Raw genomic sequence first — 26,271 nt, forward strand, 5'->3', positions numbered from 1 at the left:
AATTATAAACCGTATGTGTATATCTGCACATTTTTATTCAAATGGTTTATGCAGTGTTATTAACTGCTAATACATTTACTATGTAAGATCCGTGGTTTCCTGTTAATATTTTATAAGGATATTATGGTTTTATGGTTAACATTAACTTGAGGTATTGCTTTAAGAGTCAAAAGTACTTTAAAATAATTATTTCATTGATGCTTAATTTGGTATTAATCATGTTAACAAAGGTTTATGTAGGCTAGAGCACATAGCTACATATTGTATGTGTAAACTCTGAACTGGCTCTAATAATAAATTTCTTGTTTAGTATTGTGATGTTTTTAGCCACAAACGTTTAACTATGTAGAGTGTTGTTTTAAATTTGAATGATCCAGCGGATCAAGCTTGTTTTTTTGTTGTCGAAGGCAATTTCTTTCCTTTTCTCTTAAATCCTGGAGTTTCTACTTCAAGTTATCTCTGCCCTTAAGCAAAATTAATATTTTAATGTAAAGAAGATCATTTGTCAGAAAAACAGTTCAAGTTGTTCGATTGTTTTTAAAATAGTAGAATTTCAGCTTTATTACATGTCTGATAAAATGTTATTATTTTCATGAAACACCAACTCAGTATTTCCATAATAGTTTTTATGTAAAATTATGGATTCAGTTATATTATCCAGCTTCAGCTAAAACCACTTGGGGCAGTTCACGGGAACTCATGTTTGGGAGAGACTGAGGATATTGATAACCATCTGTTCCTTTCAAATGTTTAATAATATATCTGGTTAGACCATTCTCTTAAGGAAGCATTTCTTTAAATTATTAGTAGACTTTTTTTTTAGAACAGTTCTAAGTTTATGGAAAAATTGAACACAAAGTACTGTCGCACTCCTGGAAGATTTCCTTATTATTAACGTCTTGCATTAATGTGGCACGTTTTTTACAAGTAATAATGATACATTACTGTGAAATCCTTAATTGACTTTAAAATTCACTCGTTGTGTTGCTTGGTCCATGAGTTTTGAAAAATGCATTGTGTCATGTATCTACCATTAATTACAGTATCATACAGAACAGTTTCAAAATAAGGATGTATTTTAATTTAAAATAAATGTATCATCACCCTTTATTAAAAACCTATATATTAAAAAAATTATAAAACTGCTTCATATTTTGGAAAATAAGTTGAAAATGGTATTCATTATGTTATTCAGAGTTCTTTACCTACTGTCCATTAGGAAAATGTTTTAATAACAGAAACAGCTTGATTCCAGTGAACTGTTATCTCTTCTCATAAGTCATATAGCAATGATTTTGCCTTCTTCATCTTCAAAGTTAAATCTTAAATCTAATCTTAACCTTGGAAATCTCTTTCTCCCTTCCAAATGGCTCTATCCACTCTCCTTTTTATTTTTAGCTAGTTTTTTTGGTAAACATATTTTGTCACAATCCTCCCAAAAACCTGTTTGAAAGTCCATAATGATAAATGCATATAATGTATAAATTATAAATATATATTAGTGCTGTAACTATGACTCTATAACATAGCAGTTTTCTACTTTTTTTCTCTTAATTTGTGTTTCTGTAAGAAAAAAATTTCTCCTATGTAAGTTTCAGTGATTGGTTCTAGGGCGGAAGTGAATCTCGTCAGACCTAAGAAAACATTACTAGGTGCATCTAAGTCAAAAGTGAGCAATAACGGGCAATGAACATTGGGCAATGGTTAGTAAATGGAATTCATGGATTACCCATTTATAAGACTACAGGGTGGGTGGTTTAAACAACAGAAACTTATTTTCTCACATTTCTGGAGGCTGGAAGTCTGAGATCAAGGCGCCAGCAGGTTTGGGTTTTCTTGAGACCTTTCTCTTTGGCTTACGATGGCCATCTTTTCCTGTGTCCTAACGTGGGCTTTCCTCTGTGTACGTGCAGATCTGTGTCCAATGTCCTCTTCTTTTAAGACACCAATCACATTGCATGAGGGCCCACCCATGTGAGCTCATTTATCTTAATTATATCTCTTTATCTCCAAATATACTTATATTCTAAGGTACTGGGAATTAGAGCTTCAGCCTATGAATTTGGGGGAACACAATTCAGTCCATAGCACCCATTGAAATTAGCAAGCTTTTTAATTTGCATGACTTGAAAACGGTAAAACCTGGTCGTCGTGGATTACGCCTCTGAGCCAGGCACTGTCCATGCAGTAAATCACAACCGCAGGATGGAGTCAGGACTGCCGTTTCACCAAGAAAACCTTTTTCAGTTGGCAGTGGACTTCTTTGCAGTTCAGGAATGGATTCCACTAGTTGAATGTGCAAAGAGAATTTATGTACTACAACACATTTCTTTACATCTGAGTGATGGACAAAATGTTGCTTATTTTATTTAACACTGGAGCAAATGAAAATTAGCATTTGTTTAAAACACCAAGAACAATTTAATAACATAAACCAACAGGGTCAGAGGTGCTAGAAAAGCTAAATTATTTTATTTTATTTTATTTATTATGAATAAAATATAATTATTATTATAATGTTATTAAATTTTTTTTGATGGAGGTATCAGGGGTTGAACCCAGGACCTCGTGTATGCTAAGCATGTGCTCTACCACTGAGCTATACTCACTCCCCTAAATGATTTTAAATAACTGACCTTTATGCAATTTCCTCCAGTGTTTTCTCCAGTGTCAGGCACTCTGGTCACCCACTTTTCCTTTCTAGCCTGTGCAGTGACCCTTTGCAGGAAAAGGCACATTTTTTCTTTTTTGCTAATGCATGTTTTCAAAGGCCTCCTTCCTTGCCTGCATCTTTCTGACACCTGAATCCAAATAGCAGATGTCAGTGACAGGAACAGTCGGCGTGACATCTTCTCATCTGCCACACACTCAGCAGCCCACGAGGGGCTCAGCGTCTCCCCTCGGTGGGACGCTTAGGCTGTCCCCCAATTGAAGAACTCCTTTCTAGTGTGCCAGTTACCTTGGTACTTTCAGAGACCTAAATGTTGCATTATTCTCTTTCCAAGCATTTATCAAGCGCCTCTGTCATTTCTTTACCTTTATTGTCTACTCAAGGTTTAAGTTTCAATAACTTGAGAGTCATGAGTTGAGTTGGAACCCTTTGTGCTTCTGTAGGGCGGACAGCCACGAGGAGTCAAACAGCATGGGACCTTTTTGATTTTCTTCCCTGTCTGCAGAACAGATAACACGGTACCCACTTCAGGTGGCTGTTCTTAAGGTTAAAATAGATCACCTAACCTTAAATGTCTCGTTCAATGCCCGGCATTCAACAAATATTAATACATTTTCTTTCACAACCCAACCACCTAATACCAAGTCAAGTTATTTGAAGTCCCTGGGTTTTGTTGGTGTTAACTGTTGGTGCTGAATGCTGCAACAGGCTGGGCAGACTTCTAAATTTCCCTTCTGTTTTCTAGTTTTTTGGAAAAGTTGTCAGATATTAGTATCTAATGGACCTTAGATACTGAGTGAATGTTTATTCTGCCCTTATCACTGTTAGGTGTCATAGAAAACAAAGAACCAATTTCTGGCGCACAGCACAACGTCCCAGTCGTGCATACACATACATACATTCATTTTCATATTCTTCTTCAGAAAATGACTGTACTTCAATTTAAATTTAAAAACAAAAAGAGGAAATAAAAATACTATATCCTCTAAAAAAAAAGGAAAGAAAATAAAGAACGGAGACTCACTGTCAGGAAGTCAAAATGAGTTTACGATGTGCTTACAGAGAGACCGAAGAGACCAGGTGACTAAGAATTAAGAGAGCGTTGTACACGAGGTCAGAGAGTTTACGTATATTGCAGATACTAAGGAGGGAGGAGAAAATCACAGCAGAGGTTTGGTCTACAAGTGGCTCTACAGTGACCTGGATCAGGGAGGGGACCAGTTAACAGGCAGATGCAACAATCCAGGTGTGAATTGCTGAGGAGCAATGCGAAAGTGGAAAAGTGAACCAGAAAGTGCAGAACAGTATATAATTTTCCTGATCCAGATTATATTTTTTTAAGTATCATGATTACCTTTTGTGATGTAAAAGGGAATTTGATACAAAAAGACTGTGAAAGTCTTTCATTTTGATTTCTCAGCAGGGATCCCCCAAACAATTTCACTTTTCATTTCGCTGTCTTTAATAAAACATAAGCAGTAGATGGCATTGTTCTATAGAAAACATTCCCATTTTTCACTTTTAAATCACATGGCGTGTAAGATGGGGTAATCAGGCATCTTCTGGGATACTTTTACTTCGAAGACAAATATTTTGGTTTAACATAAGGTAGTGTGAGATACGACTTTTCATTTTGAAATGTTTGAAAGATGAAGGATAAAATATATGGATTGTGTGGAAAATAATGTATTCAGTAAAGTCTGTTATTACTGTTATCCAGGATTTTACAGTAATGTAAGGAAATAAGCATGCACGTTATTTGTCTGTGGTCTGGTGCACATCTCAGCGAATTTATATTAACGACAACAAAAGAACTGTCATCAGTTCGTATGCAGAGTGGGGGTTCAAAAAATTTACTTAGGTCCTTGAAAAATGCAAAAGGTGTATATATTTTGTTATGTGGGCCTATTAATTGAATTCCAAAATGCATCCTGTGTAATTGTGGTCAGGACATAACTCACATGTTTACAGAAATGAAAAATTGCTTTTTCTTTGATCCCTTTATGCTGTTCCCATAGAATTTTTCTTCAAAAAGAATGGTTAAGGATTTCAAAGGAAATAATCTTCCTTAGGGAATATTTGTATTATTTTATAATTTTATTTTGGCTTGAATATGTCTAGTTCTACATTTAGAAGGATGTAGTTTAACTTCCGTTATCCAATGAGACATAAACTGATTGACATTACTTTTAAGAAAGCATTAATTGTTTCCACTTTTAAGTTCATTACATGTAATATTGAGTTAATTAAGAAATTGAAATATTTTTGATTCTTCTACTCTTAAGACATATTTTTAGTTAAAGTTAATTTTGAGATATACCTTTAGTTTCATTTGTTTGAAAATTTATCATATTGTTATTGCTTCATAGAACTATTATAACACCATCAGAACTAAAAGTTGCAAGGTCTTGTTATTCTAGAGTATGGTGGGCATTCAGTATTAAAAAGTGTTACTGCTTTATTCCTTTAAGCATTTATTCCAAAATTATACATATTAAGTGTACATGCCAGGAAATGTGCAGGGTAAACAAGATAGCCAAGAAAATTTGCCCTGTAGGACTCTCACGGTGAGTATAAGGCTTGGCTTTCAAACTACAGTAATAGAGTTCAAATTGCTACACGAAGACTGAAAACAAGGCATCTGGTCTACCCTCATTGACTTTGAGGCTGGGGCATACAGGATGAATAGGAGTTTGGTAAGAAGTGACAGGCAGTCTCAGTGAGAGACATGGCTGGAAGAGCAGGTGCCCCTGAGGGCCCAGGATCCAGGGGCTTGTGGAAGAAAGGGAAGGCTTTGGAACAAGAAGACACCAGGGGACAACTCAGAACCACAGTCTGACATTTACATTCCTGTAATAATGTAAAAATAAAATTTTTGTGTTTTCTATTACTACCTTTTATTTTAACGTAATCAAGTTATAGATTTAGATGCTAGCTGTTTTTGCCTCTGGAGTATAATTAGTCTTGAATATTTATTATCTTTCGCAGTGAAGTTTAGCAACTGCAATGGGAAAAGGAAAGTACAGTATGAAAGCAGCGAACCAGCAGACTTTAAGGTAGATGAAGACGGGATGGTGTATGCCGTGAGAAGTTTCCCCCTGTCCTCTGAGCACTCCAAGTTCCTGATATATGCCCAAGACAAAGAGACTCAGGAAAAGTGGCAAGTAGCGGTGAAACTGAGCCTGAAGCCAGCCTCACCTGAGGAGTCAGTGAAGGTAGGGTATCCAAATATGGTGTTGGATGGAGTTACGTTTGAAAATCAGATTTGTACGGTTTGAGCTAAACACATACTTCGCATCACATGAACAGGTGGCCAATATTTGAATTTTTATCAACTTCAGCCACCTCAGTAGTATTTCGTTGTGCTTTTAATCTTATAAGGTACTCAGAGTAAATCTGTTTTCAGCAATCTGAAACTGTATTTGAAAGGTTTGTTTCTACTTTGAGATTTATAACTCAAATGAGAAGTAGTTGTTTGTTTTAAATCTCTCAGGAGCTTTACAAGCTGTTGAATTTAACTGCGAAATAAACAATTGTTTGCAAGATGTCACCCGCCAAATTTATTAGAGAGGAAGTACAAATTTATAGGAATAACAGGAAAGCATTTCCGGCGAGGAGTATTGGGTTTTTGTCTTGCCCCTTAATAATCAGATTGGGGACTATGAATTATTCATACTTCCAGCATGACTTTTAGGAATAATATACTCCCTGTGGTGGAGCTGCTATCAGCCAAGATAAAGTAAGTAAGGTACATTTCCAACAGAGTAAAGTTCACCTCAAATCAACATTTATTGAGCACTTATTTTATGTGAGCCACTATTTAAAATTTTGTTTTTTAATGGAGGTATTGGGGGTTGAACCCAGGACCTCGTGCACGCTAAGCATGAGCTCTACCACTGAGCGATAACCTCCCCCTTAAGAATTTTTAATAAGATGCAATAACTTCTTCGGTAAAGTTACGGTACCATTATTCGTTTCTGAATATTCTGGTTCTCTGAGTTAATCTGAAACAGGTATGAGGGGGTGCCACACTCATACAATCTGAGGTCCATGATTTTATGAACCATGACACTGTAACAATTTGTATATTTATCATACTGTGAGAGATAAAAATACACACTTTGACTTCTGGTATTTAATTGTAAATGTGGTATATGCAGCCATAATCAAATACGGATAAATATAGGAGGAAAGGGTACCATTTTTCCTCTTACACCAGTGCTGGACTTTACGTGAAACATAATTTGTGAATCTGTTAACTGTTAAGGGGACTCATGTCACTGGGGTAACATAAAGTAAGGAGCTGGTCACCGAGTGGAGGCTGTTTTTGTTGTTGTTGTCGGTTCGCTGCGTTCCCGGAAACGAACTTGGGATATTCACGTTGAAGCAGCAAGCGCTTAATGGCAAAATGTCTACAGATACAGGGAGAGACAAGAAAATGTTGACATCCAGCAGAGATTAATAGCCCATGTGCAAAGTGGGTCATCTACAGCATCCATCACGGGTGACATAGGTTTAGAATAATTACAGCATTAATTCTGTGGGATTTAATAGGGTCATAAATATTTGAGACATTCCTTAGCAGTATGTATTAAACATCTCTTGGAACTCAAATTATATTTTAGCACATCAAGATCTAAATTTAATATACAGCAGCACATTACCTGAACTGTGGTTTAAACTAATGAGAAATGTATAAAAGGGTACTATTAAATTTTGCTCAATATTAACTACTATCTAAGATGGTTTATAAAAACGGCGATTGGTTTACACAGCTGCGCCACATAAGTTTGTTTGGAGTTCAGTTTTTCAGTGAACAGTGTAACCCAAAATTTTACAGTGTTTTCTCTTAACAGAGGGACAGGGAGAGGGCCTCCGGACGTGTTTTTTTGGTTCATAATAAGCTGTGATTTCTACATTTTCAGGTATCCATTGACATCGATGTATTTTCAGAAAACGTTTTCCTAATACTCAGGAATGTCTTCTTGTATTTCAATGCAAAGGAACCACGAGAAATTGAAGAAATCGTATTCCCGAGACAGCTGACTAAGCACAATGGCTACCTGCAAAGGCAGAAGAGAGACTGGGTTATCCCTCCAATCAACTTGCCAGAAAACTCCAGGGGGCCTTTTCCTCAAGAACTTGTCAGGGTAGGTGGCACAGTGTCATGCATCTCCACTGCATGTGTCAGGTGTGCGTTAGAAGTGCTTTTGGCTCTTTTTTCACAAGGCAGAGTCTACGACATGTATGTACTAAAACATATATGTATATATATATATATATATATATATATATATATATATATATATATATATATATATATATATATATATATATATTTATATTGATGAAATGTCTGTAGTGTTGCAAAGAGCCTTTTCTCCATATTCTTGTTATCTCAAGTTATTTATAGGTAGAGCTCTGTGGGTCCGTCCTGGACGCCATGGATGAGAAAGCTTGTTCAGCATCTGAACACATATGCCCTAATGCCAACATGCACACCCACACCCTCCCCTCCCCCACAGCAGATACACATCTTAGCTTCTCTGTCTGAAAGCTTCACTCCCCGTGACGATCTTTGCCCTCTACGCGTAGCTTTTGGGCTAAAGGAAAAATAAAGGGATAATCACTGACAAAAAAATGCCAGCACCAAGTGCATTTGAGAGTTTTTTAAAGGAATAAAAAATGACCTCTGATGCCATTAACAGACTCCCTGGGGTTGTGCAAAAACTTAGGCTTTAGAATCTAAAGAGTAAGGTCTTTTTTCAGTTACTCTAAATGCATACCATCAGACGCAGAGAAAGAAATGACGGGTATTTCTACATGTTTAGTAAAATTAGCAGCCTGTTATTTATTACAAAAGGAAAATAAAACAAATTCAGTGTATATTCCCACTTATCAGAAAGTAAATGTTTCTGTATATGATTAACGAAGCATTCTAACACAAATTTACTGAAAGTTATGTTTTTTAATGAGTCACTTACTTGTTTTGCATGTTCTATTGTAATGTGTATTATATATATTTTTAACAATGAAAGGCATAACCTCCAAATAAAAGTGTTTTCTATTTTTACTTTAATAGAGAATGAGAAGACAGTTTTGCCTTAAGTAAAAAAAGAAACTAAATTCTGTTATTGGATTAAAGCTATTCACCTAATACATAAATACCTCTTATCACCTCCCAACAGTATTGCTCAATCGGCCCTTTCTCTATAATGTGCTTCCTTTTCGCTTTCTGTAGCCTGTTCCTATGACCACTGGTCTGTAAACTTACTTGTCCTAGGAATTGTTGTATTTGGAGGAGAAAGCAGTGACCCTGTAATGGGTATAATTTTTGAGAGTGATAGGATAAAATCATTTCTCGTATGCTTTGTTATTAGTAAAGAATTTGGGGTGCTGGGTGCCACCTTAAAATACTGTGGGAAGCCCTGGTTGCAGTGAATGACATGGGTACAGTGCAGGTATAGAAGTCTGACTCCTGGGCTCAACCACAATCTTAGAGCTCCCGGGTTAGGCTCTTTCACAGTCTTATATCTTATCTAACTGATGCAAAAAGTAAACAATTTTTATTCTCATAAAATTGGACACCTGTTGCAGGGTTAAATATTGTAACCTCGAAATTCCCAGGATAGACTTTAATTCTGTTTAAAAACTGACGCTCCTTCATTTTGACTTTTGCACGGCTCCTGGTGAGTGTTCTTTTAGATGTTAACATTGCCCCTGCTCTTTCTGGTGACAGGTGACATCTCTTTTTGAAGCCCGTCACCAAGAAGCAAGGGTGAGGAACAGGACTGGGAGAGCTTCAAGGGTTTTCTGGGAAGAGATGGTGCACGTTTGTAACTGAAAAAGGCCATGAGCTGTGGCACGCCCTGTCTCCGATAATGAGCTCATTTAGCCCCTGTTTAATGTGACTGTTCTTGATCCTCAGATCAGGTCTGATAGAGATAAAAACCTTTCGCTGCGGTACAGCGTAACTGGACCAGGAGCTGACCAGCCTCCGACCGGTATCTTCATTATCAACCCCATCTCAGGTCAGCTGTCAGTGACTAAGCCTCTGGATCGCGAGCTGATAGCCCGGTTTCATGTAAGATTTCAACCAACTTACAATACTGTGTATTAATATTCTTCCAAATGTGTGCAGCGTTTAACATTCGTCCCTTGTGTCAGTCTTAAAGCTTTGAAACTGAGAGTTTTAACACCAGAAAGGTAGTTGTAGCCTTTTCCATTTGTTTGAACAATTTTATTGTCTCGGTAAAACTGATGAATGCTCATGGTAAAAAACAGACAATGCCAAGGAAAAAAGTAAAATTACCTAAAATCGGATTACTCTTGACGTGTTGATACTTGCCTCCCGATAATGTGGCTAAGAGCTGATAAGAACAAATTTACATGGAAGGGATCAAAATTGTTTCTTGTAAATTACATAGCGATCACAACATTTTAATGGCTGTATAGTATTCCATTGAATGTGTAGTTATAATTTTAATAGCAGATTCTTATTAATAGACATTTATGTTTGTCCTTTTGTCTGTCCCTGCTGGTATTGCCATTAAATAGAAACATAGAAAATGGATAGCACATTTTTATTTTGTTATTCGTTGGTCATATTACTTCCAGAACGATGTGCCATTTTGATATGCCTACAGGAATTGAAATTTCCCTTTTCCATGTAACCCTGCCAGTATATACTTGGTTTCATCAATCTGCCAATCTGAGCAATCTTTTCTTAGATATATTATCCAGTTATATTTCTTATGTTAATTTTTATGTTATTTTTCTATTTTATTCATTTTCTTATTGAATGATAATAGTTTTTGCATACAGTTATATGTTCATGTTTTTTAATATATGTGTGTATTTGAAACTGACTTTCCCAATTTAAAAATAATATTGTATTGAGTATTTTAAAACTTAAGAATTAACTCATATTAAAGTATAAATCCCAGAAGGCATTTTTCTTCCTTTTTTTTTTTTTCCAGCCATGCATGTGCATTTTTCTGGAATAGGATTTCAACAGTTTTTAAACAAGTTTAATATAGAAACATAAATTAATCTTTTTATTACTTCTCTAATTTCTACATGAATAACTAAAACTTTTAATGAAAGTATCATTTTCTCCTAGGAAAGACTATATGCACATTGTAAAACCTTTTCAAATAATACAGAAATAAAACTTTTCAAATAATGCAGTATTAATAAGAAAGTAAAAAGAATTTGCAATCTCAGTACATAAAACTAACCATTTTCTTTTTTTTAAAAAACTGGTGATATTCTGTAAGATATTTCTCTGTGCCTAGATTCGTAAATGTATTTTTTTGAAATCGGGATCATTCTCTGAAAGCAGTTTTTGTCACTCAGCAAGCATAATATTTAGCATCTTTCCATGTCAGTAAATCATTATTTATTTATATCATCATTTTTAATTGTCCTAACATAATTTTAATATATAGTAGGTACTTTCCACTCCATTATTAATTCCAGGCATTATTTATTTATTGCCAGTACTATTTCTGGAAAAGTTTATCTTGATGTTTTAAGTTGCATATGTTGAATATCCAATTAAAGTGAATTTCCTATTCCTGTCTTATGTTGAATTTTGGAAGGGGAGGGAAATTGTTTGTCTTTTTCTCTAACCATTTTTATTAAGAACATTTTATCTACTAGAGATGCTAGTATGTGATTTGTCATCTGTTTCCCCTTTTGTTGTTTGTTTTTGAACTTTATTTATAATTTTTACCCTACTATCACTTCGGGTTTTTGCATTGTAATATTTTGTCGTCATCGTTTTGATCAATGCCTTCTGGCTTTCCAGAGATGTTTATCAAGGTCTTTCTTACTCCAAGATGCTAATCTTCCCCATTTTATCAGTTTTCTTTCTTTCTTTTTTGTATCTAAATGTTTTACCTCTGTGGAGTTTATTTCCATAAAAGAAGAAGGGGATGTAGATTCACTTTGTTTTTCTTTGTCCCAACACCGTATGTTGAATTCATGTTCCCATTGATTTGTCATCTATACCCATCCATTCCAAACTTTTTAATCTACCTAAGCATGTGTCTGTCTTTAGACTCTTCCTCTTCCCATTAATTTATTGGTTGAATTTTTGCCCTTGTACAAATTTTCTAAATTTTTGAAATTATTGAAATATGGCTATGTGGTAGACAAGACTCCCACAGATATAAACAAGCAAATAAGCATATGAAAAACTAAAAATGTTTTAAATTCTGAATGTTACTCAGCTCCTTCCTCCCAAAAGCATGGATTATTTTATCAACCAATTATTTTAAAACCCTTAAGGAACATGTAATTCTAATGCTTTTTATACTGTTCTAAAACATAAAGAAGTACACCTTCCAAGCTTTTCACAAAAACATCACATTAATAGGGAAACTTAATAAAGATAGCACACAACAGGCCAGTCTCTAATATGAATACAGAAGGGGAGGGTATATAGCTCAATGGTAGAGTGCATGCCTAGCATGCACGAGGTCCTGAGTTCAAATCCCCAGAACCTCCAGTAAAAGTAAATAAATAAATAAATAAACCTAATTACCTCCCTGCAACCCCCCCAAAAAAGAACACAGATGCATGAATATAAATAAAATCAGTTCCAAAAATTATAAATATTTCTTCCCATATGAATTCTCACTATCTGAACTCGTGTGGTTAAATCTCAGGAAATAAATATTTTCAGGTCAATTTTTAGAAAAATTCTTGTTCTCCAGATTCTCACTACTTGCACATAAACGAGCAATATCCCTAACAAAACAGAATTAATTACAGGCTGGCAAGGCTGGTTCAGTATTAAGAATTTATTAATATAATGTAAGTATTAAATAAGCCAAGAAGAAAAGGGATTATTTCTATAGGTGCTGACAGGCCAGTGTAATAAAAAATTTACATTGGTTCTCGTGTTAAATAGCCTCTAAATAAAAAAAGGATATGCTGATGCTTCTTTAACTTGATAAAGCGTATCCAACAGAAACGAGCAGCCAGCATCGCACTTAACGGGAGAATCACAGGAGCGTTCCCTTTGAAAAGAAACAATTCAATGGAACACTACACAGTTTTTTGAAAAGATCAAAATGGTTGTCTATGTGCTGGATGAAAAGTTCTTGAAGTTATTTTGCCAAGAGTAGCTGAGTGATTATATTTGTTTAAAAAGGAAGAGAAAGATAAAATGTCTAGCAGAATACCTAGAACACTGAGAACTCAACCTTGGGAGAGGAACAACTGTCTTATGTACTTATAATGTTTATGAGTGAGTTTTACAATTAGGGGGAAAAAAAGAGTCCCCATTCCTTGTGTACTCCTTTAATTCTTTCTAGATTCTCTTCTTTTCTTTTGTGCTCTTGATCTCTATGAGGACTCTTCGCCAGGACCACTTTTTTAATTACCCTACTCATTTGTTTGGACTTAACAAAGGGGTTTGGGAGCTGGACAGAGCTGGCTTTGGATGGGGGCTCTGTCAGTAGATAAAGTTACTTAGCTTTTCTGAAGCTCAGTTTCTTCACCTTCAAATACTGATCATTCCTACTTGACGCTTTTGTATCTAGATTAAGTGAGTTAAAATCCATAAAGCTCTGAGCACCATGCCTGGCAGATAGCACGCAATGATATCTCCCTTAATTATACAGAGGTCGACTGACTTAAATTTTGATGGGACAAGTAGCTTTTGTTTCTCAGCTTCTCAGTCCATCCTTGAAATTTTGATAGCGTGGTGATGGTGTATTTTATCTTCTCCCCCGAGACCTAAACCTGTTAAATAGTTTTGTTTTCTAATTGCTTTTGCAGTTGAGGGCACATGCAGTGGATATTAACGGCAACCAAGTGGAGAACCCCATTGACATTGTCATCAACGTTATCGATATGAATGACAACAGACCCGAGTTCTTACACCAGGTTTGGAACGGGACGGTTCCCGAGGGATCAAAGCCCGGTAGGTCTGGAGATCCTCATTTGGAGATTCCTGGGGGAAATGCAGTGTAATCCATCCCTATTTTATAAGTAAGATAAGGAGAAGTCACGTGAGCCTTGAGTGTCATTTTCTTTTATTCGTGATGCTTTTAGGGAAAAAAAGGACCGTACCTTAAGGAAAAGTGCATTGGAGAGAGAAGACAGGAAAGTATCACTCTACTGCCCACGACAGTCTTTTCTACCTTTGAAAAAATATATGCCACAGTGTCTGATTTGATAGTATAGAATCTATAGGATCCTTTGACTTGGCTGTGGTTGATACTGGCGGTGCAGCTGGAAAGAACACCGGAAGACAGGGGCTTTCTGCTCATTAAGTGTAGATTTTATCTTACTCGTCACAGCAGCACCTTAAACAACTGGAGAGTCTTCAAATACTTGGTGTCCTAGGTCCAGGCAATGAGGCAGCACAGAGCAGGAGGGGGGCTTGGCAACAGCTGAGAGCGAGGTTCTCTGGCTACGTGAGATAATTTACTTTCAGGGTGACCCTAATATCTTCTGCAGCCCTTGTATTTAAACTAGTGTCATGGAAAGTGACCCAGCCTAGAAGACAGCTGTGGTCGAAAGCCACTCGCCATTGTGAAGTGATGTTTGACTAAGATTTTAGGTTCTTGTACTGAAAACTCTGTAGACTTCAGGCACAGGAGACGAGCAAAGCCAGAAAGGCCGAGTCTGAAAAACCGGCAAATAAGAAAATCAGCTGGTGCAGAAATGGTAAAAGGAAACACTTCTCCAGCTTCTCTGAGATGATTCGGTGTCGAGAAAGACTAGGTTAATTGTATTTTAATTTTTTGTTATTTAAAAAAGCCGCAACATTTAAACTTAAGCTGTATGTTTCCTTTGTCATCTCTACCAGTTTACGCAGAAGCCAGTTTATAGATCTAATGACTGTGCCTTAAGGTGGCGTTTTCCTGGTGCAAATACACTTGTGTGTATCCTTAGAAAAGCAGAGGTGGGGGTGGGGGTAGCCGGGTGGGGAGACATGAGCTGTGCAGGAAGTTCGACCATCTGTGGCTCCTTCTGAGTCATATTTCAGAGTAGCTTCCTTGGGTATTTTAAAATAGAGAAAAATCAAAGCATGTTAAACATATCCTTACTAAAACACAAGGCTTCTACACATATTCTAAAGATAAATAAACGTTGTGCTTTTCTGCTTGGGGGAGTTTTTTGAAATCATTCATTGTCTGTCTTTCCCTCTAACTTTATTAAAAGGATTTTTTCATAAAGATTGGCAGAAGCAAACCATTGCAGATTTATTTATTATCCATTTGACCATGAGTTTCCATAAAGCCCCCATAAATAAACAACTCTTAGTGATCGGGAGATGAAACATAGAGACATTTTATGAGTCTGTTTCGTACGTACGTTTGAAAACATCCTTCTAGGCAAGGTTTGATAATGCCATGAATCTTGAGTTAACTCAAAATGCAATACTGTAAGTGGTATTTTGGTTCAAGATTCTGAAACATGTGTTTTTCTGTTTTAACAATTCGTTCATTCCACAAATGTTTAGAGAGCCCATGCTGGGTGCTCAGCGCTCTTCCCGACACAGAGGTGACAGGCTCGTTCCTGCCTTCCTGGAGCTTAAATTCCTGTAGAGGAGGAAAAGAAAAGGCAAACCAAAGCAAGCGGACAGTGAAGTTTTGAGAAAAGAATTCTAAGCCAAATTGGCACATAATCCAGTGTCTTATTTAAGGGACAAGCTCCAAAAAGAGATTTGAAGTATGTGAGCAAGACTTAGTTAATTCTGGGACAAAAAAAAAAAAAGTACCATGTAAAGAGAATAGCAATTGTGAAGGCTCTAAAGTAGAAATGAGCTTAGGGTCCTTATGAAGAAGATAGGCTGGAGATGGACCGTTTTATAATCCAGTTCTCATAAAGATCCCACGGAACAAACCATCTTAAATAGTAACTACCTTTGTTTTTATTCTTAAATTACAGTTTGTCTAGCCAGTTTGAATTGATTTGATCCTCATGCTTCATAGACTTCCTTTCCACAATATCTAACAGATTGAAGTCCCCGAGTTTGTTACAGTGTTCTTTGAATCTCCTAGGAAATAATGAACCACGATGCCAAATCCCTATTCGATCTACCAAAACAGTCACGCATGGAATGATTTCCTCAGGACCTCAGTAAACGGAGTGTGTGTCGATACGCACACAGCTTGCTTTCTGAAAGTGGCTTAGGCACTGTGGAGAATCTTGCCCAGCATGTCATTCTAGATGTTACCGCGTAACGGAAAAAACATGGCCGAGGGAAGGAATCGGTGGCCGTAAAATGCGTCTCAGATGTCATCTGTGTTACTTCTTATTCGCGTTTTACATAAATGCCTTCATTTAAAGACCTAAAGTGATCCTTTCTTTGAATCATACAGTGAATTTGTTCTCGAAGTATATGGGGAAAAAAATTGAGTCTGTATAAAGGTGTAAAATTGTTTAACAGTTTCCTTCCAGGCATCTAAACCGTGTTGCATATTTTTTTTGTTTTGGAAGTGAGAGCTGTTCTCATCCGCAGTGTTTTTAACCACGTCTAAATGATTGTCTGTTTTGAAAAAGTGAAATTAAAATTGATGGAAAAGGTAATGATACCTTCTGTTTGGGGTCCTGCAGTGAAGGGTGGTCGTTCACTTTCCGTGTGTCCTGTGTCTAGGGACATACGTGATGACGGTCACTGCTATTGATGCTGATGATCCAAATGCCCTGAATGGGATGCTGAGGTACAGAATCCTGTCCCAGGCTCCAAGCACCCCTTCGCCCAACATGTTTACAATCAACAATGAGACTGGTGACATTATCACAGTGGCAGCTGGACTTGATAGAGAAGTAAGCCAACCAAAACCTGTATTTGAATTTGTTTTTAATCTTAAACGTGCACAGTGTCACATACAGTTTGTCTCCAGGTAATAACATATCCACAGTATTATTCGAATGTTGATTTTCATTGAGAAATTGGTTGTACTCTTTTCTATAGAACCTGCAAGTTGGTTAAATGATACGTGTATACTGCATAAATCTTTGTTAGTCCGTGTAATACGTAGTGTGATCATTCGCAAAGTAAAGCCAATAACGCTCTGGTGTCTAATTTTTTAAATTCTTGGCATTTTCTCGTTTTTCCCTCAGGCCCAAAAGATTTCTTTGAGGAATTAAATTAAAAACCATGCCCAAATAAAGTGGACATAAGTTTAGGATAATTTTTAACATTCATACTTTTAAGAGGCCACAAAGAGCATGTGTGATGAGGTTTTTCGTGGCCCCTGTGGCTAGCCTGATTTAGTGCAGAAGAGAGGCTCTCCTTCTGTTAACTCTCAGATTAATTTATTTACCAAGTTTGAGCATCAATAACTGCGTTCATTATCCTGACAAGCCTTTAAAGTTATAAATGCAGAGGAACACACTTCTGGCCATAATATTTTGTTGCAATGGCATAAACTGTTGATTGTGTTGAAATATGATGTTATATCACAGTCTGAGAAGGAAGAGGTGTCTCAGTTGATTCCAGATGGATCCTCTCCCGTCACAGACCTCAGCCCACCATGCTCCGGTACCCTGCTGGTTTTGTCCATGGGATTCCTTCTGCCGGGAATGTCTTGCAGACTTTTCTTGATCTTAAACCTTCTAGTTCTTCATGGTGCCATTCAAGCCCTGCTTACGTCCTTTCCTGAAAACTCCAGCCCTGATGAATTGTTTTACAGCCTTTCTCTATTCTGTTCTGACCATTTTCCTAGCGATTGTCAAGGTCATTATGGACCATCAGCAATCATCGGGCGGGAGAGTTACCAAACTGCCAACTCGTAGAGACCCGTGCTTGGAGATTTCTGGCTGAGCCAGCTCTTGTAGTAATGAGACCTCATATTATATACGTCAAAAGGAAACGTTATACCTACTGTAATAAATGTCATTGACAAGGATTTTAGGAGTTGGTTTTTATGATGCTGTATTTTCCTTAGTAAAGTAGCATTCACTTGAACTGGATCGAAGAAAACGCTGCTACTGTAATTCATTATATACGCAAGATAGTGCTAGCAACACTTTAATAAAGTAATATGAGCCAATCAAGATTGCTTAATTCACAGCTGAGATGAGAGTTTTTCTTAGGAGTCAGATGTACGTCTACTACGTTGTGCCTGTGAACTCTGAGGTGTCAACGGTCCTTTCTCTAGGACTATTTTGCACCAGAGGTTGTTGAAATTTAGTTTTTGCAGTAGTACGTTTAGCTCAGTGATATTCGGAACTGTATGTCTTTTCACCTCTTCCATTACTATATGAAATACTATTCTTAAATGTCAATAAATTCAGCATGAATACTATATTTTGTAGAAGATTATGGTATATATTTTTTTAACATTCTCTCTCGAGGGCCAGGTTGCTCACATACCAAGTAGGTATAACTTATCTCCCAAACCTAACGTTTCTCTTTCATTTCACACTCTCGTGAGATTCAGAAATAGGGCTTCATCTTGTTTTCCCACAGTAATACTCCTGTCACCTTTAGCCTGGCTGTTTTCTGACAAGCAAGAGGCAGAAAGAAGGAAAGACAGTTTGACCAAAGTAAACCAACCATATTGAACAATCCAGGAGACTGTATTGAGTTCAGAGGGTGAAAGCCAGAAGTCAGGCTGGAGTTGTGGTTGTCTGCCCCACGGTGCACAGAGCAGCTCGAGATCACCCTCTGGATTCGAACCTGTAGAGTCTCAGGTTCAAGACAGGATGAGGAATAGCTTCCTGAGAGTGAAATTATTAAACACAACATTGAATTACAAGGAAAAATTATGGGAAGAAAACCTTCTTTTTCTGAAAGTCATTTAACATGAGAAAATGTATCTATCTTAGGTGGTTTGTGGTCATCTCTGCCCGAGGCCGGGGATAAATGACTCTGACTTCTCCAGGCCTCATGCAGGCTGGGGATGCTTTTCCTTCCATTAGACTTCATGGGTTTCTTTCTGTCCAAAGTCATTTCCGTCGTCATCCTCCCAGGATGGGTGACACCTTTAAGTGACTAAACTTCTAATCATTGAAATGTTTATGGGGATTCAGCTTTTTCTTTTCGTTTCATCTCCTGGTTAAAAAAAAATAAAATTCCAATTCTTGAGGTTCTCCAGACCTAAAGTGGTACCCACCACACCTGCCGGTCCTCAATTTTTTTTGTCTCCACCTGACTTTTCATTGCATGACTTGGTGGTGCCCATTCCTGGCATTGTCTCCATTTCTCCAGCTTTTTCATGTCCATCTCCTGCCCTTTGTGGTCAGGACTACTGATGAAATGACCCTCTGCTTCACTCGGTTTGAGTAATTCTGGTTTTGCCTGTTATGGGCTATTGGACTTTCAGTGTATTCCCCATCTGTCAGCGGGGGGAATAACATTATATGTACTTCATGGGATGATGGTAAGGATTACACAGCATGCCGCATAAAGCATTCAGCACAGCGTCCAGTACAGTTAGCTCTCGTTTTCCCCGCCGCCATCAAAAATCCATTCTGAGCATCTAGTGGGTGAACACCACCACTCTATGGCAAAGTGAGAAAAAAAAATTACCTGTTTTCCAAGCTAGATATACGGTCACTTGTGCCCTCAATTCCCTGTTCTGTCCTGGAGGAATGTTCTCCTGTTTTCTGTTGTCTGGGTCTTCCCTTCTCTGCCGGTTCCGTCCTGCAAACCCCGTGGGTTCCTTCATAATCTACAAACATGCTGAGTGTCCCCTTTGGTCAAAGGATTCTCCACGACCCACAGCATGAAATCACAGCTCTTTAATGTGACACTCCAAACCCTCTAAGACACTGGTCCCAAAGCCTTGCTATCTGGTCTGACCTAGAATTCTTCCCTCCTGCTCTGAGCCAGCGATGCCCTCCACCCATACTAGCACATGCCATTCCTTGTACAGATCTGATCTTCTCTGTTATTCTATGTCCCTTGTTTCCTCTGCTTGAAGATTCTTTTCCCACTTCTCTGTAGAGCAGACTGATCCTCGTTCTCAGAGAGCAGGTCCTCAACCCATCCCCTGGGCACCCACGGTAGCCTGCGTTCCTCTAGCCACACAAAGACGATGTCACGTGGACATCATATCTGCCTTCCAGCTCCCAGTATTCGGTGAGCTCGATGCGTTCCTCTTCTTTTCACCTCGAATAGGAACCTGGAAGAAATGTTCAAGTTGTTAGATTCTCTCCTTCCTGTCAACACCAGACTCTTCAGAAGGGCAGCCCACAGTCACACGCCACTCCTCTGCCTTCCTCGTCTCCTCGGACTCTGGCTTTCCGCCCGCCTGCCCCGCTCAGATGCCCTCACCCCGTGCAGATCCTCTCACTTTCTTGAAGGGCACTACTATCGCAGAGCAACTAATGGCGCAGGCTGTGGACTCAGAGAGACCTGGATTCAAATCTTTTCTCTGCGTCTTACAGCTAAGTGTCCGTGGGCAAGCCTTGGTTTCCTTATCTGTAAAATGGGGATTAAAAACAGTCCATGTGCCTTATCGGCTTATTTTGAGGACTAAATGAGACCGTGCATAGTGCTCAGCACTGTGTCTGGTACATAGTGCTCTGTCTCAAGAATTTTTTTTTTTATTATCAAGGCCCTTAGAACAGTGCTGGCATTCAGCAAGCATTCAAAAAGGTTTTAACTTACATACTTACAAGGTGGGTGGTACTGTCAGCTCCATTTCACAGACAAGGGAACTGGGGCTTTGCATTTAAGAATTTGAACAGGGTCACAAACCCGCACTAAGTTCTCATGACGGTACCACTCACTTGTGCATCCAAAAGCCAGCCTGTCGTCTTCCTAAATCTGTGATTGCTGATGGACTTCCTGTTTCATGTGAGCAGTGCCTCCTCCCCCAGTCTCCCAGGCTCCTGGTCTGCTGCCCTCTGCTGGGCACTGCCATCCATCCACTGACCTATTTAGTCATCAGGTTCCTCTCGTTTTACCCAAAAAGTGCATCTTGCATCCATTTGTCCCTCCCTCCAGGCTTTGAGGACTGGTCCAGATATCACTATTAGAAGTTCCTTCCCCACTTCCTCCTCTCTTACTGTGGTTGCGTTGCACATTTGGTCCTGTGACGCATTAATATTTGTCCTTACCACTCGGTGGCAGCAAGGCCATCTCTGGTTCTGCTCATTATTTTATCCAGGTAAACTAACTCTATCACCTGGCATCTAATGGACATTCATTAATAAATGTTTGCCAAATGGATGATTGAATGTCCTCACCTCTTCATTCACTTCTGGCCATCTAGTTCAGTGTTTCGGAAGTATGGCGCCCACATGGAAGGATCTTCACCGATACACGTGGGGAAGCCTCCAGGGAAAACCAGAGACCTCAGGTCTTTTAGATGCTACTCCGTCAAGTAGAGATGGTCAGAGCACAAGCGTTGTATTGTGTTTATTTTTACAGTTATATTTATGACAAGTGATGCTAGTTTTCCATTTACAGTACCTTTACAATAAATTGTTTTTTAAAAGAGAGTTAATGCCAAGATGAATAGTCATTGATTCATGGTATAGAAATAGGAGGCTGCGGCAGAACTGGGAAGATGGTATATGAGTCAGTTTAGTAGTTTGGGAAACAGTGAGCTAGTTTATGCTCTCAGGATATGTATCTTTAATAAATAAATGATAGCGAGCCATGTAAATAAAAAGATGGTTTTCCCCAAACCTGAAATGATTTTTATAATGTAATGCAAGGCCCAAGGTTTCTCATACATTCTTCCATCCAACCACAAATTTAAAAGCATTTATTGCTTGCTTACTCTGTCAGACACTGTGCTGTATGTACATAGCAGGGACACCAACGCCTGCAAAGCGGTGACCCTGGGGAGGGGCGTATGAGCATAGCCAGGGAGGATGGACCGACGGATGGACTGATAACAGTCTTGTATACTAGAAACAGTGATAGAGGTGTGTCCTGAGTAGGCAGACACCTCGCCTCAAGGACTCTCTGAAGTCACCTCTGCAGTGACTTTTCAGCTCCGTGTTTGCCAGGCTCAGATACAGGAGGATGCGTATGCTAGGCCAGGGTTTCTCCACATTTTGGATCTGATAAATCTCTGTTGTGGGGGCAAGTCCTGTGCATCGAAGGGTGTTTAATAGCATCTGTGGCCTCTCCCCTTTAGGTATCAGTAGCACTGCCCTGGCAACCAGAAATGTCTCAGGATATTGATAGATGTCCCTTGGGGTTGGGGGAGGCAAAATTGCCCCAGTTGAGAATCACTGGTCCAGGCAGAGGGAGATGCCAGATGCAGTGGCACTGGGATGTGGTCGGCATTTGAAGACAGATAAACAGCTCAAGGTAGGAAGTAAGGGAATGGAAGGGGACAGCTTTGGGAAGGTGGGTGAGTCGCAGAGATGGATAGACTGACAGCAAGCAGAGGGGTTAAGATTGTATCCTTTCTAGAAAAGAAAGTGAGGGAATGTTTTTAAGCCAAGTCCCTTTGATCAGATGTGGGACGATGAGGGTGGGAAGTCAGATTCTTATGAAATTTAAATGTCAGTCATTCAGAACCAGATGCCCAATGACTAAATTAGGCAAGAAGCTCTAAATAGTTGGGTCGCCTAAAACATAGGCTGTCGTGTCTTCCTTACTAAATGGAAAAGCATTTTACCAACCAGGCACTTAAAAATGGAGATTAGATTGTTTACCAGGTTAGTTTTGGGAGGGTTTCTGGTTTAGATTTTTTGTTTTTTGGTTTTGTTTTGTTTTTTTTTTACTTAAAGATACATTGTCTTTTAGAGATAACACTGTTCTTTTGTAACCTAGAGCTCTCCAGGCTAGTGTGAAACAGTAGGAAACTTCAGGTATTAGCAACTGATCCCAGTATTTCAGCTCAGTGGAAAATTGTACGTATTATGTTTGTATAACTCTAAAGACCTTTGTTAAAGTAGACATTAACAGAGAATTGTATCTCCAAATAATATCTATGTCCATTTTTTTTAATCTTCTTTTAAAAACTCTTATTTTTTTTTTCTTTTTGGAGACTCTTCATCTGTTTCTGCAAATAGCAACCAACAAAAATGGGCATTTCAAAGTCGTAGCAAATTTTTATGTTCATGATTTTCAGCTGGGAGGTCTGAACTGAACGCCCTACAAAATTCTCTCGCTTACCGTGAAAGCATTAAGCTGAAATGACACTGTTGATTGGGGAAAGGGAACCATTGAGAAATATTTTAGCCTACATAAGTGATGGCCAGGTGTTCCAGGTTAAAAATTAAAATGGCTCAACCAGCACTATCCCTTTGTTTCATGGTTTGTTTTTTTTTTTTCCAATTCAAAGAAGAGGGGTATTTTTTTTCCTTTTCAAAAGACACAAAGAAACTGAAATAAATAACTGGCAGAGATTGGCATCTGGGTGGACAGAGACTGAAAATCAAGTGTGTGGCGTTTGCCTTTCCCTCCTACTCTTCTGTTGGCCGCGCCCTTCCCACAAACAACTAAAGCCAAGGCTGCAATTTGTGTCTGTTCTCGCCAAGCTCCAGAAACCCCTCAAGCACGGCCATTCATAACGTTGGCTATATTTAGAATTGGGGTAAACTACTCTTTGCAGTGACTGTTCATTTTTGTATGAAGCAGTGAGTTTTTTTGTTCAAGCTGTTGTAACATTTTTCAAAGATCAGTATTTTTTTATCTGTGCCAATTTCCACGGAGAATTCAAATGATTTGAGGTACTCATTTTGTTTAGATTTTCCTGATACAAAACCTAGTCAGCTAGGGCTGCAGAATTCGCAGTCCCAGGATTTTCTCTCAGATACATTACAACTGAATTTGGCTCCCCCCCCCCCCCCCGCTTTAAAAAGTTCAACCTGTAAATAAACAACAGGGTCCTGCTGTATAGCACAGGGACCTATATTCAGTATCTTACAACAGTCTATCATGAAAAAGAATAGGAAAAGGAATGTATATAACTGAAACATTGTGCTGTACGCCAGAAATGAACACAACATTGTAAACTATACTTCAATTTTAAAAGAAAGTTCAATCTGAAATTTGAAAGCAGTGATGCTTATTTGATATTAACCATCTATATGAAAATGTATCCATATTTATTATAGGTCTGTGGATACAGTGAGTTTTATGTCCAAATAGCAGTCAGTTGAGTATACAACTATTAAATACCTACTGTGTTCCAAAATGAAAGAGAGAAACATAAACCCTTTCCTTCGTTTTGGATACATCTAAGAATGTATCTCTCCCCCGTAGTTATGAATAGTGTAACTAATGGAAATTAGAAGAAACTATGGTATCAAACTTGTTGTCTTAGAAAGAACACATAGAAGAATATATAAAAGGAAAGCATATATACACTTGATGAATTATATATGCTTTCTTCTCCCTCTCACGTTTCTGTATTGTCTTGCGTATCCTAAACCGGGTGGATGTTAACATAGGAGAAAGTAAATACAAACCACATGACCTGAATGCTGATGACAATGTTGTGACGTTCAGAAGAAGAGGAAAGGCTGGAACCATATGGAAGTTTCAGCTTAGCAGTGAATTTCACACATCTGCCATGCTTTCCCTTCCTTGCCGCCAGTAGAGGTGAAAACATATAGTTAAGTCTCTCCAGACAAGGAGCAGACCTGCGCTTCACAAGTTAAAGGAAACTCCACTTGGGAAATTTCGAGTAATGTTCATCAGAGTGAATAATGCTGTGCTTTCTGTGTGTAATAAAGAGCCATTTGCAGAGCAACTGTTATGTCTTCTTGAGGAATTAGTTTCATTTAGGTTGTTATCTGTGTCTTTCTAGAAAGTGCAGCAGTATACGTTAATAATTCAGGCTACAGACATGGAAGGCAATCCCACGTATGGCCTTTCAAACACAGCCACGGCTGTCATCACGGTGACAGATGTCAACGACAATCCCCCAGAGTTTACTGCCATGACAGTAAGTACGGACTGGCACTCATGGAACTCTCCACCTGTGGTCCATGACTGAGAACTTTTGTCATGAATAATAAATGCGTTAAGTAGAGCTGGAACTTGTTTCTCCTCGTTCTAGAATGGGTACCGATGCCAACGTTTTCTGTCCCGTCCACCAGGGTTTTTAAATAAAGCGCCAAAGTAATTTGTTTTTTCGCCCTCTCCAAGTCCACTAATGAAGTTGTTAAAACACGCTGCCTGGAAGAAATGCCCTAAAAAAAGGATTGTGCTGTGACGACTAAATATTTATAAATATCTTCAGGCACATGAACTACATGACTGATGTATGCCACTTGGTCAGCATATAATTATGATCTCTTGACTCAAATGATTTCCATCAGACAAGTCCTTTCCTCCGACCTCCCCACCCCCCAATTAATCACCCAGCTACTCACAAGGAGGATGCTAATTTTAATATTAATGAAACTGTAACATTATTTGCAAAAACAAATTTTGCCTGCCGGAAAAAGTTACAGTATTTTTAAAGTCAGACATAAACGCTGTGACTACCTGCATTACTAATCTCCCTGTTTAGTGTGGCTAATAAAGATTTAATGCGGCACTAAAATCGGGGCGGTGCGGTCATAAAGACACGCTGTCCTTCAGTGGTCCCCGCCGCTCCTCTGACTGCGCTTTGTCTTTTCTTGTAGTTCTATGGCGAGGTCCCTGAGAACAGGGTCGACGTCATAGTGGCTAATCTGACTGTGACAGATAAGGATCAGCCCCACACGCCGGCCTGGAACGCCGTGTACAGAATCAGCGGCGGGGATCCCACCGGCCGGTTTGCCATTCAGACCGACCCCAACAGCAACGACGGCTTAGTCACGGTGGTAAAGGTAAGTGCGATGATCTGACAGCCACCCTGCAGTCACCAGTATATGCCCCCTACCCCTTAGTGTGTTACTGAATCTTAGGACTTCTTCCCTTCAGCCGTCTCTAAGTCTGGAGTTGATGGATTTGGGGAAGTCACGTGTGTTACTTTTTGGTTATGTTGACATCAAAGCCAACATTGCTGTTCTCACATTATCCCTGGAATATGATTGTTTTTGAATCTCTGTGGGCAGTTTTAAGAATCTGAAGACAGGACAGCCTCCAAAGGTGTTAACTGTCAGTGGCGTGGATGGGTTCGTGATGCCACATCTTGGTTTAATCACCAGTTGAAAGCCATTAGGAACGATGCCTCGCACCTACTTTTCTCATACCTACGGGCTGCAGTTACAATATCAGCTCAGGGAACAAAGCAGAAAATATCACGAAAGTAAAAATGGGATGAGCAGGCAAGAGGAGGGCCTGCGCTTTGAAAAGGTTTTGAATTTACATTGCTGTTCTTAAATGCTGTTTTCAAGACTTTAAGAAATTGATTCTTCTGATCTTTAATTGTCAGAAAGTAAAACCAAACTACTGAATGCTAGCAGAAAAAGGGATGTTAACGTCAACTGTAACAGACAGCACCGAACGCAAAGCCCTTTACAGTGACCGTCTCTTCTTTTTAGCACCCAGGGCAGAGATTTGCTACCTTGCCTCCCATCCCAACAGTCTTGGTTTGTACGTGAACCCAAATTTTGGCTGTAGATAGAGAGGCACACTGAGGGGTCAGCTGTGCAGGAGTAGAATGGTAATTTCCCCCACAAGGTGGGGTTTAGAAATTCTCCAGACACTACACGGGGATCAAGAGCAAGACCCTCTGTGAATCCAAGCTCTGCCCTCAGTCGTGGCGTCGCCAAGGCAG

The 26,271-nt window shown here is 38.8% G+C and overlaps 1 protein-coding gene across 1 annotated transcript in view; it reads left to right on the forward strand.

The window, feature by feature from the left end:
- Positions 1–26,271, forward strand: part of CDH2 (cadherin 2) — a 194,193-nt gene that overhangs the window by 131,828 nt on the left and 36,094 nt on the right. The window contains exons 3-9 of the mRNA XM_031439018.2: positions 5,660–5,886; positions 7,675–7,821; positions 9,600–9,755; positions 13,463–13,607; positions 16,293–16,465; positions 24,370–24,507; positions 25,193–25,378. Coding sequence (XP_031294878.1) covers positions 5,660–5,886; positions 7,675–7,821; positions 9,600–9,755; positions 13,463–13,607; positions 16,293–16,465; positions 24,370–24,507; positions 25,193–25,378 — 1,172 coding nt within the window. The remainder of the gene's footprint in view (positions 1–5,659; positions 5,887–7,674; positions 7,822–9,599; positions 9,756–13,462; positions 13,608–16,292; positions 16,466–24,369; positions 24,508–25,192; positions 25,379–26,271) is intronic.

Source organism: Camelus dromedarius, chromosome 32 (genome assembly GCF_036321535.1).
Source record: "Camelus dromedarius isolate mCamDro1 chromosome 32, mCamDro1.pat, whole genome shotgun sequence".
Classification (NCBI taxonomy): domain Eukaryota; kingdom Metazoa; phylum Chordata; class Mammalia; order Artiodactyla; family Camelidae; genus Camelus; species Camelus dromedarius.